The sequence below is a fragment of the Mucor mucedo genome (assembly GCF_025094135.1).
Source record: "Mucor mucedo strain NRRL 3635 chromosome Unknown EV154scaffold_6, whole genome shotgun sequence".
In the NCBI taxonomy this organism is placed as follows: Eukaryota; Fungi; Mucoromycota; class Mucoromycetes; order Mucorales; family Mucoraceae; genus Mucor; species Mucor mucedo.
Window position 1 is genome coordinate 1 of NW_026252290.1, and position 12,231 is coordinate 12,231.

At 37.0% G+C, this 12,231-nt stretch overlaps 7 protein-coding genes across 7 annotated transcripts; 5 read left to right on the forward strand and 2 right to left on the reverse strand.

The window, feature by feature from the left end:
• Positions 1-474: 474 nt before the first annotated feature.
• Positions 475-2,566, forward strand: EV154DRAFT_535739 (uncharacterized protein; the record flags this gene model as incomplete). The annotated part of the gene is made up of 3 exons (XM_051604088.1): positions 475-823; positions 882-1,534; positions 1,619-2,566. 3 exons carry the CDS (start codon positions 475-477, stop codon positions 2,564-2,566), a joined length of 1,950 nt encoding a protein of 649 aa, XP_051462583.1.
• Positions 2,567-2,785: 219 nt separating this feature from the next.
• Positions 2,786-3,502, forward strand: EV154DRAFT_257540 (uncharacterized protein). Its single transcript, XM_051594642.1, has 2 exons — positions 2,786-3,319; positions 3,377-3,502. The coding sequence occupies exon 1, from the start codon at positions 2,830-2,832 to the stop codon at positions 3,208-3,210; it is 381 nt and encodes a 126-aa protein (XP_051462584.1). The 5' UTR covers positions 2,786-2,829; the 3' UTR covers positions 3,211-3,319; positions 3,377-3,502.
• A 548-nt stretch (positions 3,503-4,050) lies between these two features.
• On the forward strand, positions 4,051-5,827 carry EV154DRAFT_435143 (surfeit locus protein 6-domain-containing protein). The gene is made up of 3 exons (XM_051596783.1): positions 4,051-4,581; positions 4,681-4,925; positions 5,022-5,827. Exons 1-3 carry the CDS (start codon positions 4,143-4,145, stop codon positions 5,574-5,576), a joined length of 1,239 nt encoding a protein of 412 aa, XP_051462585.1. The 5' UTR covers positions 4,051-4,142; the 3' UTR covers positions 5,577-5,827.
• A 48-nt stretch (positions 5,828-5,875) lies between these two features.
• Positions 5,876-6,471, forward strand: EV154DRAFT_492608 (uncharacterized protein). The gene has a single exon (XM_051599691.1). The coding sequence runs from the start codon at positions 6,039-6,041 to the stop codon at positions 6,414-6,416; it is 378 nt and encodes a 125-aa protein (XP_051462586.1). The 5' UTR covers positions 5,876-6,038; the 3' UTR covers positions 6,417-6,471.
• A 404-nt stretch (positions 6,472-6,875) lies between these two features.
• Positions 6,876-8,459, reverse strand: EV154DRAFT_411749 (P-loop containing nucleoside triphosphate hydrolase protein; the record flags this gene model as incomplete). Its single annotated transcript, XM_051595477.1, has 2 exons — positions 6,876-7,489; positions 7,547-8,459. 2 exons carry the CDS (start codon positions 8,457-8,459, stop codon positions 6,876-6,878), a joined length of 1,527 nt encoding a protein of 508 aa, XP_051462587.1.
• Positions 8,460-9,042: 583 nt separating this feature from the next.
• EV154DRAFT_547517 (uncharacterized protein) lies at positions 9,043-10,437 on the reverse strand. Its single transcript, XM_051604759.1, has 6 exons — positions 10,280-10,437; positions 10,052-10,193; positions 9,930-9,985; positions 9,504-9,859; positions 9,311-9,440; positions 9,043-9,235 (listed from the first exon to the last, which is right to left on the reverse strand). Exons 1-6 carry the CDS (start codon positions 10,376-10,378, stop codon positions 9,107-9,109), a joined length of 912 nt encoding a protein of 303 aa, XP_051462588.1. The 5' UTR covers positions 10,379-10,437; the 3' UTR covers positions 9,043-9,106.
• Positions 10,438-11,261: 824 nt separating this feature from the next.
• EV154DRAFT_257623 (uncharacterized protein) lies at positions 11,262-11,926 on the forward strand. The gene has a single exon (XM_051594643.1). It carries the CDS (start codon positions 11,426-11,428, stop codon positions 11,777-11,779), a length of 354 nt encoding a protein of 117 aa, XP_051462589.1. The 5' UTR covers positions 11,262-11,425; the 3' UTR covers positions 11,780-11,926.
• Positions 11,927-12,231: the final 305 nt, after the last annotated feature.

A 12,231-nucleotide genomic window follows, 5' to 3' on the forward strand; every position in this document is an offset into this window, starting at 1 on the left:
GAAGTGAGTTGTTGGTCGCCACGGTCTTTTGAATGGCAGAATGAGGAATGGCTACTGGTAACTTTATAAACTCATTATGCGCATTGCCATAGAATTCATGGCGTTCTCCAGGCACTGGAGGTGTACAAAATTCGAGCACATTTATCCCCATCTCTTTCTATACACAATAATATTAATAATAATAAAAAAGAAGGGGAGGAGAGGGGTGCCATTGCTTTTTTCAGAACACTCGTGTTGGAGTTTATTCCACCCAATCACATTAAAGTCCTAAAAAGGTGACTTAAATGTTATTCAATGAACTATAAATATATATTATTTTCTTTCTCTTTCTTTCTCTCTCTCTCTTTTATTTACACTTTTTTTATTTTTTATTATTTTTATTTATACACGTATCCAATGACAGGATTTATAGCCACGACCTTATTAGCACAAGAACCCGTCAAGAACAAGTATGAAGACATGTCCTTTGAGGAAATGTCACAGCACATGGCAGAAAGCAATCGACAAATATCTGCCATGCTGAGTTCAACCACTAGTTCGACCTTGTCTACAAGCTCCATCGAGATTGAACCCATTACTTTCCAACCTGCAGATGAGGGAGAAGAAATCAACCACAATAGACTTTTCACACGTACAGCGTCTAGTGGCAACGTGGAAAAGGTCAGAGAAATGTTATCGGATGAAACTATCCGGTCGTCCATCGATATTAATGCCGGTGATAATGATGGCACACCTCCACTCATTTATGCTGCATGTTTCGGAAAGACCGAGATGGCTAAACTCTTGATCCAATATGGAGCACATATAGATGTACAAGATAGTTGTAAGTACCTCTTTTTTTTCCACTTTTCCGTTTCACAGAAATTAATTAAAAATTATAGTCGGCTGGTCTGCTTTAATGTGGGCTACTAATAATGGCCATGAACAGCTTGTCAAGATTTTAATGGATGCAGGCGCTTCTGCAACAACACGATCCGCAAAAGGAAGAACCGTCTTTGATTTTGTCAATACTGAAAATCAAAAGTTGGTCGATATATTGGCCATCAACCCTCGTGATAGTGTATCCTCCACCTCTAGTTTATTTTATAGAACAACCGGTAGTGTCTCGTCCAACAGTACTGACAATGATTATTATTACCATACACATGATGAAAGTCCACAAGATGCTGAATTACGTAAAAAGCTATTTGAAGATACTATGGCATTGGCCAATGACTACGACAATGACGACGAGGAAAATGAGTCGGATGAAGAGAATGAACAAGAAAGAGAGGAAGAGGATATTCCAGACAATGCGTTTCATTGGGATACATGTAGACCAGACCAAATGTTTGTATTCAATTCTAATGATTTGGACGGTATTTTGGATCGAGTCATCAACATGGTTGAATTTCCATTGAACGATCAACAAGATATTCATGTTCCCTCCAACGTTATTTTCTTGAGCGCTCGATTCGCTCATTATTTCTCTAGTGCCGAATTACTTTACCAAGTATTAGAAGGTGCATTAAACAGAATTAGTGCTACCATCAAGGTAACAACAAGAACCCAAAAAAAAAAAAAAAAAAAAAAAAAGCTTAAATATATGAAATGTAACAAAACCAATTTAAATTTTTAGATCAACGCTCGCAATATCCACGCACTTGCTTTTTGGACCAACAACCTGACCAGATTGTTATTCTATCTCAAGAAAGATTCCGGTCTCGTTGTAGTGACTGCACAGCAACAATTACAAATCTCTGAATTAATATCAGAAATATACAACATGATCATTAGTGACACAGAAAAGAGATTGCATAAAATCATCGATCCAGCCATGCTTGAACACGAAGAGATCAAGGTAGACGGTGTTGATTTTACAGATGAATGGCATCGTTTCTTTCGCTCAAGGAAATCTGCAGAACAACCTACATCCATCACACCGCAATCGATAACCCGACTATTATCTTCCACCTTGGTGGTGTTACGATCATTTGATGTTCATCCAATCATCATCATCCAAGCCCTCGCACAATTCTTTCATTTCATTTCATGTGAATTATTCAACCGTATCCTGACCAACAAGAAATTACTGTGTCGATCCAAAGCCATGCAGGTGCGCATGAACATTTCTCACTTGGAGGATTGGATCTCACTGCAGAGATTACCCAATCACTTACTAAGTTATCTCAACCCCATCATTCAGCTGCTTCAGCTCTTGCAATGCATCACACATCTCACCGACCTGGCCGAATTTATCAATACCACTAAATCATTCGATACACTCAACTCTGCGCAAGTAAAACGATGTATCCTGTCCTATCGTTATGAAGTCAATGAAGTACGTATACCAGACGAAATTGAAAAATACGCCATGCAATGCGCAGAAGATATTGCCAGACACAAACATGAACATGACAATGAGGAAGGAGATAGTAAAGAGACAAGGGATACTAAATTCATGTTGCCATTCTCCGTGCCTACAACTCACATGATCTCATTTGGAGAAAATCAGACGGACGAACAACACATCATTCCAGTCATCTCTGAAGAATGGTTGACTACCCTCGATACAGCACAACCTTAAAAATATATACATATATATATCTAAACTGTACATACACACACAAAAATAAAAAAAAGAGAAGGTTTTATTCGCTGAATCCATGTAACAACAGCTTGATTATACCACATTTCTTTCTTTATTATAATAATAAAAAAAACTCTTATCAAGCTCATCCTATTAAATGTCAATTATGCATCATTTTTAATAAAACAATCATTTCATATAAATTGGACTGCAGATCTCAATAAGTTTTTTGTCTTTTTTTGGGGGAAAACCTCCCTCATATGCATTGGGGGGAGGCGGCGGTATTTGACAACCTTTTTAACAAAAACGGAACGAACGGATATGAAATGCGTCAAAAGATCAGGCAACATTTTGGTTGTGTTACTCATAACAACGGGCAGCGGCAGCGGCGTTCAGTTTTATTTTATATAAATCTGGTCAGCTTTATTACCCTTATTTTTTTATTTCATTTTTTTCATGAAGAATTTATCAAGCTTTACCAAAATAAAAAAAAAATAAAAAAAAAAGAGTTACATCTGCATCTTTATGAGAGAGACCCCCACTGTACTTTTTTTTTTTTTTTTTTTTTTTTTTTTTTTGCCTTAGAAAACATGACGTTTTTTATTGACATCTCTATCGTCTGTTCCAGACTCCCTCACTGAGGGGCGCTGTAACAAATAAAAAACGTTTTGTAACAGACAATTAAACTTTCTTTTTTCGTCCCCAGTCTGAATAATGATTTTCTAACCCATCAAGAGTTATAACAAACAGGTATCAATACATCATTTTAATTCTTTCAAGCTAAAAAACGACAGCGATATGACGTAGCATTTATGGTCAAGCAGGTATAATTCTTGTTAGCTTCATAACCCATGTGCATCCACCTGATACTCTCTTGACGCACTGACGGTCAACAATATTTATAAAAGAAGTTATTTTAGCCTTCACCTCGTGGTCATGCCTTTGTCCAACCCCCCCCCCCTTTTTTTTTTATTTTGGGAGACTGATTTGCCACTGTCACACAAGTTATTTTGAAGTTACGCATTTTATGCACGATAGTACAGAGAGTCAAATGTTCGGCAAGTCAATAATGATATAAGCTTAAGAAATCCGTCATACAAACCTTGGAGAGAAGATTTCTTTTTTCTTTCAAAAAAAACCTGATGTATGATGAGATGTTAATAAGCCCATGAAGCAAAACATGCATGTTATCCATACTATACCACCCCCTTTTTTTTTTCTTTCTTCTTTTGGGGGAAAGGATGCGGTTTACTGCGTCTACTGTGTAGATTCCAAAGTGTCAGACCATAATTCAGGGACAAACCTCTTTTTTTTTCTGTCAGTGCAACAAGCGTAAACATGGTTGTCATGGAGTCGTAAAACATTCCCCAGCTTTTTTTTCTGGCTGTGTATGCATGACAACCGTAAAAATAAAACCAGTCACATGTGACCTATTTTGCTAAAAAACCCGCCACATTTTTTTTTTTTTTTTTTTTTTTGGGTTGTGTGAGAGGGTGGAAAGGGATAAACTTTTTTTTTTTGACCCTATTTTTTTATTTTTATATATATATTTTATAGAAAAAAAAAGAAAATAATGGTTCAAAATCATACGATGGATGTGTTATCGGAACGTTTGAGCCGTGATGTTCAAATATTTGATAATTTATTAAAGCTTATACCCGCCAAGTTTTACGTCATGGATAAAAATGACGATGCTTCCGGAAAATTTCAACATAATAAAAGAAAGAAGGCACCTAAACAAGCCATCAAAGACAGAACAAAGAAAGCAAAGAAAGCAAAGCTCGATCCCACCAATATTAAATCTATTGGTGAATTACAAGAGGAGAAGGCAAAGCAGTTGATCGAGGAACAGGAAAATAAGTCTGAATCTGACGAAGAAGAGGACGACGAAGAGGAATCCAGTGACGCTGACGAAGAACAAATCGAAAAGATGGATGTCGAAACTGGTGCCTTCAGTGGCCTTGACGACTCTACACCCGCTCTTGCTGAAGCAACAACCACTGTTGAAGAAGGTAAAAATTTTAATTTTTTTTTGACATTAAGATCGAGTTATGATGATCTATTAGAAAAAAAATTTTTTTTCTTATCCTAACTTTTTTTTTTATTCATAGTTAACCTCCAACCTATGGAAAAGAGCGACATTGATCAACTTCGTAACCGTCTCCAAGCACGTATCAGCCAATTGCGTGAGAAGCGTAATGCTCCTGGTGCCAACACTGCTAACCCTAGAAGCCGTGATGACATTTTAGCTGCCAGAAATAAAAAGAAGGAAGATAGAAAGAAGGCAATAAAGGCACAAAAGGAGAAAGGTGGCAAAGTTGCCTCTGAAGAGCTTGTTAAATTCGATGATAGAAAGGTATGCAAAAAGCAAGCAATCGACTTTTGCTTATATTTTTTATCCCGAATCAATATGCAACTTACACATATCCCTTTTTTTTTTATATGAATGTAGCCTGTGTTCAATCAGACTCGTCCCTCTGCTGATTCTGTAAAGATGGATGGTGATCTTTACTTTGGTAAGCTCGCTGTTGGAGCTACTGTTGACCAAAAGAAGAAGAAGGGACCTACTGACGCCAAGACACAATTAAAGATGCTCGAAGCCAAGCAAGAGAAGCTCGAAAAGATGAAGGGTGAAGATAAGAGCAAGGCAGAAGAGTTAATGGAGAAGGAAGAATGGAACAAGGTGCTTGCATTGGCAACTGGTGAGAAGCTCAAGGATGATACCAAGTTGTTAAAGAAGACTATCAAGAGACAAGAAAAGTTAAAGAACAAGAGTGGTCAAGAATGGAATAAACGTATTGAGAAGGTCAAATACGATGAAAAGAAGCATATCAAGAAGAGAGAAGAGAACATTAAATCAAAGATTGATGAAAAGATGAATAAAAAGAGAGGTATCAAGGTAAAGCCTGCTCCCAAGAAGGCACGTCCAGGTTTCGAAGGTGCCAAACGCAGTAACGGCGGAAAGGTCTCAAAGCCTTCTCCTCCTACAAAGAAGGGAAAGAAATAAAAACATTCCTTTTCCACAACACACACACACTGTAGTTTTAATCTTTTATTCAGCATTTCTTTTCTTTTTTTTTTCTTTCTATTATCCCACCCACCCAAAAAAACAGATACTCCCTCTCCTCCCCTTCCTCCTCTTTTGTGCTCCCCCAAAATAATATATATGATGCATTTTTCACACCTTTCACCTATACAACAAAATCTCCCGATTTTTTTTATTCATTTCAAAAATAAAAAAATAAAAAAAATGTAAACAAACTCCACCCCCTCACCCCCTTATGCTTTCTTTCTAATAATAATAAAATCTGACATGTTACACCGTCCATCTTTGACGCCTCATGTGTAACCTACACAACAACAAAATAACACAACGAAATATTACTTGATTGTCTAAACAACACGAGTATAAATAGAAAACTATCCCTTCCTTCCCTTACTCGATCTTCCATATTTTGCCCATCAAATAATGAAAATCTGCTTGCTGTTGCTGCTGTTGCTATCCCTCCTTACGCTGGCTCATTCGCTGGTAGTGATCCGTGACGATATGACGCTCTTTAGTAACGGTAAAAACGACGACTTGTTCACAGTGACCTATAATTCCTGTTATGTCAAGCTACCAGATGAATCCTATTGTATCGTAACGGGCGTAGAACATTCCACTTGCAACCATCACCAACTGGGTGTTCCCAATAAATGCAACGATCAGCTCACAGATTGCAAGGCTTGTCTAAACAATTTTCAGAATATGCAAAGAGCAGAAACTCAGAGAAACTTCGGAATCTGGTGTGATCAAAAAAATGGTTATATTACCGAATACAACAGCAGTAGTCCTGTGTGTAAATAACTGCTAGAAGAAAACTAACTATTTCATTATCCTCCAAAAAAAACTATAAATACAGTTTCTATATTCTTTCTTTTTTTTAAAAATAAATGAATTTTTTACATATCCTCTTCTTTACCAGTGTCTTTTTCTACGGCTTGACTTATGCTGATACATTACCAAGTACGTTTTCATGCTATAACAGTACTGGATATACACCTTGTATAGTCCCTGGTGTAGAAGACTCAAAGTGCCTGACTTCCATGGTTGGTTTTGCTCGAGGCTGTGACGCCAACAATAGATTTTGTACTGCTTGTATTCTCAAGTTTTTCATTTATCCCAGAGAAGAACTACGCGGTTCAATGACAGATTGGTGTAATTATAAACGTGGCAATCTTGCTGAATATGACCGAACCATCCGCACTTGTGAAGTGACTCAATAAAGAAAATATTTTTTATTCATTTTTCATTTATTACTAAGTTTTATTCACGATGAATTAACCGAGTAACACGGCCTAAACATTTAGATCCTCCTTGCATAAATAAAATCTGAGCTCCCAGTCGCAAGTAACAAGGCTCATACATAAATTTAAATACACATCTTCCACGTGTACCAGATAATAAAATAGTCGCTTCCTCATTATCCTGCCCGCATTCATTTTCTTGATCATCCATTGTCAAGTTATCAAAGTTAAAATTCAACTCATCAAACTTGTCTGAACAAGTCACTGACGTAACCCTGGCATGCTGTCGTATCGATCCCGAATTTACCATACCACATGTACCTTTGCTTACACCTGTAGCATGGTACAATACCATCAGATCCGCTTCGAATTCAATATAACATTCAGGATTACGCGTACCCAAAAGCACCATGCCTTTATGGATCTTCCAGTTGGGATCATCTATACCGTCTAAAGCTAATGTAGCGGTCTGTCCACAATGCACATAGTGTACGGACATGCGGTGTCGATGAATTGATACAATCTTGACCTTGATAAACTCGCCTTTGGAGTTGGGTCCGAGATGATATTCGTAATCATCTCTTATATTCACACGACCTTGACCCAACACACCACCCACTACCGTACCTACATCTAAATATATACTTAGTTAACACACACACACACATCAAATCTAAAAAAAATATGTACCGGATAGGCTAAACACTTCCTCGATTTGAAATTCCACAGGCTCCTCCAACAATTCATCATAATTCTTTCGAATAGGTTTGGGAAGATAATTAAAGAACTTGATCAATAGATCCATGTTGGCACCAGTGACGTTAGAAACCATAAAGATGGGTAATTCAGGGCCTCTTTTTGCAAAATGAGAAGCGCAGGTGACCAAATCATTTTCGCACTGTACTACCACGGGTACTTTACTCATCCAGGGAGACTGCAGCATTGCCAAAAGCGAGCCCAGGGTTCGACGTAACTGATCTTGTGTGGCTAAATCACTTTTGGTGATGACGACAAAGACGGGAACATCCAGCATAACGGCGATGGATAAATGTTCTTTAGTCATATCGGTGACACCTCCTGCGTTACCAGCAATTAACAAACAAGCGTAATCAGGCGCATAACCCATCAGACCCGAGATAGTGGTACGAAGATATTTAGCATAGCCACAGGTATCCAAAAACGTCACGATCTTGCTACTTGACTCACATATTTGTTCCCACGTGCTGACATTGGTGGTGGCATAGTTGATTAATTTACCCTCTGAGTCATAACCGATGATTTCATGTGATATGGATGAACTTCTGCCAGTTTCTAATTCATGTCGATGCCGCAGTAAATTTAATCGTGCACGGCCTCGTCCATTGTCTTTAGCTCCGTGAGATATATGACCCAACAACGTGGATTTACCCGCACCTAATCCACCCACCAGCACAATGCGTAGGTCCGTAAATCGTTGTGTGTCATCGTCATTGGGACGTATTCGTACTAGGATTTCAGCGACTTTGTAATCCTTGTTCTTGGGATGACCCCATTTTGATGCTAGAACGGGATCTAAAATATACTCTCTTCGTATCGAGACATCTGCTCCCAAGGCATCTGCCATTTTTCGTAGTGTGTTGATAGAGAGTGTCATTTCTTTGATTGAAAGTCCTTTAATTGTACCATCATCGTCTACACCAATCTCATACAATGCTTCACCATTGCCTTCGGATAACCTTTTTTTTTTTTAGAGCCATAAAAAAAAAAAGTGTATAGGTTATTTTAATAAAAGTTACCTCCATTTCATTTGTGTAATTAAATGCTCAAGACGTTCAATTGTGGGATTCACCAGTTTAAGCTTATGCATTAATTTAGTAAAATGTGTGTTTATATATATATATATATAAATGTTCCTGCTTCTAAAATCCAACCTTATATTCAATATTTCCTTCTTTATCAACCTCCGGAGGTAATGTACCATACGAGTAAAACTTTTTCAGTAACGACACTTCGGATTCTTTACCAGTGCTGGTCATTGGTGTATTCATGTCAAGCGAAATGAGTGTTAAAAAAAAATTAAAAAGGAGAGAGAAAAAAAAAAAAGAAAACTCTCCCCTTTTTAAGAATAAAATAAAAGGACGGAGTAAGAAATTCAGGGCCAAAAAACAAACAACACATTTTGACAGTGGAGAGAAAACGGAGAAATATAGCCTGGATATGTAAAAAAAGCGGGGGGATATTTATTTATTTATTTTTAGTTATTAAATCAAATTAATAACCATGCTTGGAGTCAAAGTAGTTGATAGCAGCTGATTTGGTCATGTTGGTAATCATTTCGTTCTTGCGCTTATCTTCCTTGAATTCCTTCTCAGTACCTCTTTCTTGAAGTAATTTAACAAGCTAAATAATTATAATAATAAAGAAAGGGAAAGGGTCAGCTAGGATAAACCTACACAGTATAGCAGTTATATTTACCTCTTTAGCAGCAATACCAGCAATCAACTTTTTAGCAGTAGCATGTTGGACTTCTTTACCTTCTTCCTTTTGCTTCTTTTCCCAAACGTTGACAGCTTCATAAGCAGCAGCAGCAGCAATCAATTCATAACTAAGACATGAGAGGTCAGCCCTTGTTTTTTGGTCTTATACTTGTCAGTTGTTAATATCTTACCTAGCCTTCTCCTTCTTGTTCTTGTAGACCTTTTCATTGGCTTCTACCAAATCTTTTTCGGCCAAAACCTCACCCTTCTTGTGTCCCCAACCCTTCCAGTTACCGAACCAGGCCTTCATACGCTCACGCTTACTATCATCCTCATCTTCATCATCAGAATCAATCATTCTTGGAGGATCAGCAAGTTCAAGTGTCCATAACTGGTTAGCGGCTTCGGCAATAGGTTTCTTTTCATACACCATGACTCGGGCATCTTCCTTTAAATCTTCATGACGAATATCCACCACTAAATCATGGTTACATAAAGCATAAATATAACCAGTCTCGGCTTCATATCCGAAGCGTTGATCGTTAGCCTAATAAAAAAAAAATTTATATAAATTTAAGGTTTTTCTTTTTTCTTCGTCCTATCATCCGGCTACTTACAGCTTCTTGATCCTTCATCTTGTCTAAATAAAGACGGTTTTCCTTGGTAAAGATGGCTAGAGGTTGATATATATATGAGCAAAAACAGTTATTTTTTTTAGATATTTCGAGATTTAACATACCGACAAAGCTTTCAGCCTTGTTAATGTCTAAAACAAGACCTGTAGACTTGTTTGTCAAGAAACCATTTTGATGGATCCAGAGTTGACTATCTCTTTCAGGAGAAGTAGGCTTCTTTGCGGCCATAACAATCTTGGAGGAAACCTATTATCGTTTATATATAAAAAATTAGTTAACGTGTCTCAGTCACTCGCTTTTTTTAGTCTCGCGTCTATCAACTAAACACTCACGGTAGCAGTTTCAGGGCCACGTAAATCAATCACGAGCTCGTTCATTTTGGAAATAATGTAGAAATATCCAAGAGGAAATTGGCTTTCGGTCACAGTCATATTGTATAATGTTTTTATATTTTTGTTAATAAAAAAAAAGAAGAAACAGAAGAAAAAAATAAATAAAAAAGTTTTATTTATATAATAGCTTGTGTCAATAGCAGTGTAGTACAATTCCAACTGCACCAAAAGACGAATCAAAAAAATTTATTTTCAGATGAGGCTTTAGCTTACCTTTTTTAGAAAAAGTAGTTCCTTTTTTTTTGAGTAAAGGGCGCGGGTAGGACAAATGAATAAAACTACTTATTTTAATTGACCTGCCGAAAAAGAAGGTCGGATGCAGTTCCATAGATTGCTAATAATAACAATCCTTGTCCGTATCATGACTTAAATACGTAATAATTCTGCTCTTTCCTCCTCCTCCCCCTCATGCTTAAAGCGGTTGTTGTCTTTAATTTTCACCTTTAGATACATTTATTGCCTCGCCATTTACCCTAACTTGATACAAGTTATTTATAAATACACGGATATGCATCTTTGTTGTTCCGGGCTACATTATGATGTCAGCCGAGATAACTAATTTTTTTGGTTCTACGCCCTACCATTCTATTCCATTTATAAATTGCAGCATAAAAAAAATATTCTGTGGGATGATGTTTTGTATGACATACCCGTGTGTTACATATAAAGAGTTTAGCTTAGCGAAGGGAGGGGGGCTTGATCTTGTACTGATATATTCTGAACATTTGAAGTTATTATCTTGTGGTGTAACAGACTAAGCATTTCACATGCATGGAATAAACAGAATAGTTGTGTTTTCTACTAAAAGTCAACACAAGTTACTATAGTAACATGATACGATCTTTACCATGAAATGTCAACTTGAACTCCCTTTTTTTTTTCTGTAAAAAGCCATACGACAGCCGTATAAACAATAAATATTGTGATTATCCTCGTTGATTACACCTCACCTTTTCTAAATCTTCTTATAAAGTCATACAAGCCTTGTACCCATCAAAGTTCATCGGAATAAATAATATATGCTTCCTTATTGATTTCCCAAAAAAAAAAGACTTTGTGTACTTACAGGACAGCTACTACAAGAAGATGGAAACACATCATGTCTCCCCCCCCCCAAAAAAAAAGAATAATGCGGACAACACATATGATGACATAAAGACAAGCACATACATGAACGCAGATAATGGAGCCTCCGCAATGACATCAATAAACCTCTTAACCAAACTCGTCTCATACATCATGTTCCATCTCTCTACTTTAAACACTAAGACTTGCTCTTTCAATAGGGACTTGGATGCTACCTGGATCAATATCCGCTACCCAGTCTTATTTTACTTTTTTTTTTTTTTTTTTTTTTTTGCTAGTTGTTATAAATTCTTGTTCGCTGTTGATGTAATTGCTGGATATGATAACGTGGGCTCTCCAACATACATCACCTGAAAGCTCGAATACAGCCTCTAGCAATAGAAAGTACGCAAACAATTGCTGACGTAATTTCCTACACGAAGCTATTTTGTCTGACAATGGTGCAATTCAAACTGAATCCCATTTAAAGCTGAATTAAAAGGTGATCTAACTTTCAACAAAGTTTTATGTTGCTCTTCTCTCTATATCCCAGTGTTCGAAATAAGGTTATTTTTTAGACAAGTAAGCATTAGCCGATCTATTCCCTGATTGTATAAGAAGCACGTAACATGGTCAGGTCATAGAAGAAATACACACACGCTGTTTATCTTAAATTAACTGTTCTCTAAGACACTTTGACTGCAAATCTTTCACTTGAATAGTATGTCTGGTTTGGGTAAAGGGAAAGTATAATACATGATGATTTCTGAAGTTATATGTGCAAATGGCCTTTGTTTTTGCAGATGCCGCTGAAATTTCTACACCCG

Coding starts and splice junctions, on each gene's coding strand:
- EV154DRAFT_257540 (XM_051594642.1), top strand. CDS start 2,830: ATGCATTGGGGGGAGGCGGCGGTATTTGACAACCTTTTTAACAAAAAC.
- EV154DRAFT_435143 (XM_051596783.1), top strand. CDS start 4,143: ATGGTTCAAAATCATACGATGGATGTGTTATCGGAACGTTTGAGCCGT. Junction 4,582..4,680: donor AACAACCACTGTTGAAGAAG/GTAAAAATTTTA, acceptor TTTTATTCATAG/TTAACCTCCAACCTATGGAA. Junction 4,926..5,021: donor TTAAATTCGATGATAGAAAG/GTATGCAAAAAG, acceptor ATATGAATGTAG/CCTGTGTTCAATCAGACTCG.
- EV154DRAFT_492608 (XM_051599691.1), top strand. CDS start 6,039: ATGAAAATCTGCTTGCTGTTGCTGCTGTTGCTATCCCTCCTTACGCTG.
- EV154DRAFT_547517 (XM_051604759.1), bottom strand. CDS start 10,378: ATGACTGTGACCGAAAGCCAATTTCCTCTTGGATATTTCTACATTATT. Junction 9,986..10,051: donor CAAGGCTGAAAGCTTTGTCG/GTATGTTAAATC, acceptor ATCAACCTCTAG/CCATCTTTACCAAGGAAAAC. Junction 9,236..9,310: donor CTGGTATTGCTGCTAAAGAG/GTAAATATAACT, acceptor ATAATTATTTAG/CTTGTTAAATTACTTCAAGA.
- EV154DRAFT_257623 (XM_051594643.1), top strand. CDS start 11,426: ATGGAAACACATCATGTCTCCCCCCCCCCAAAAAAAAAGAATAATGCG.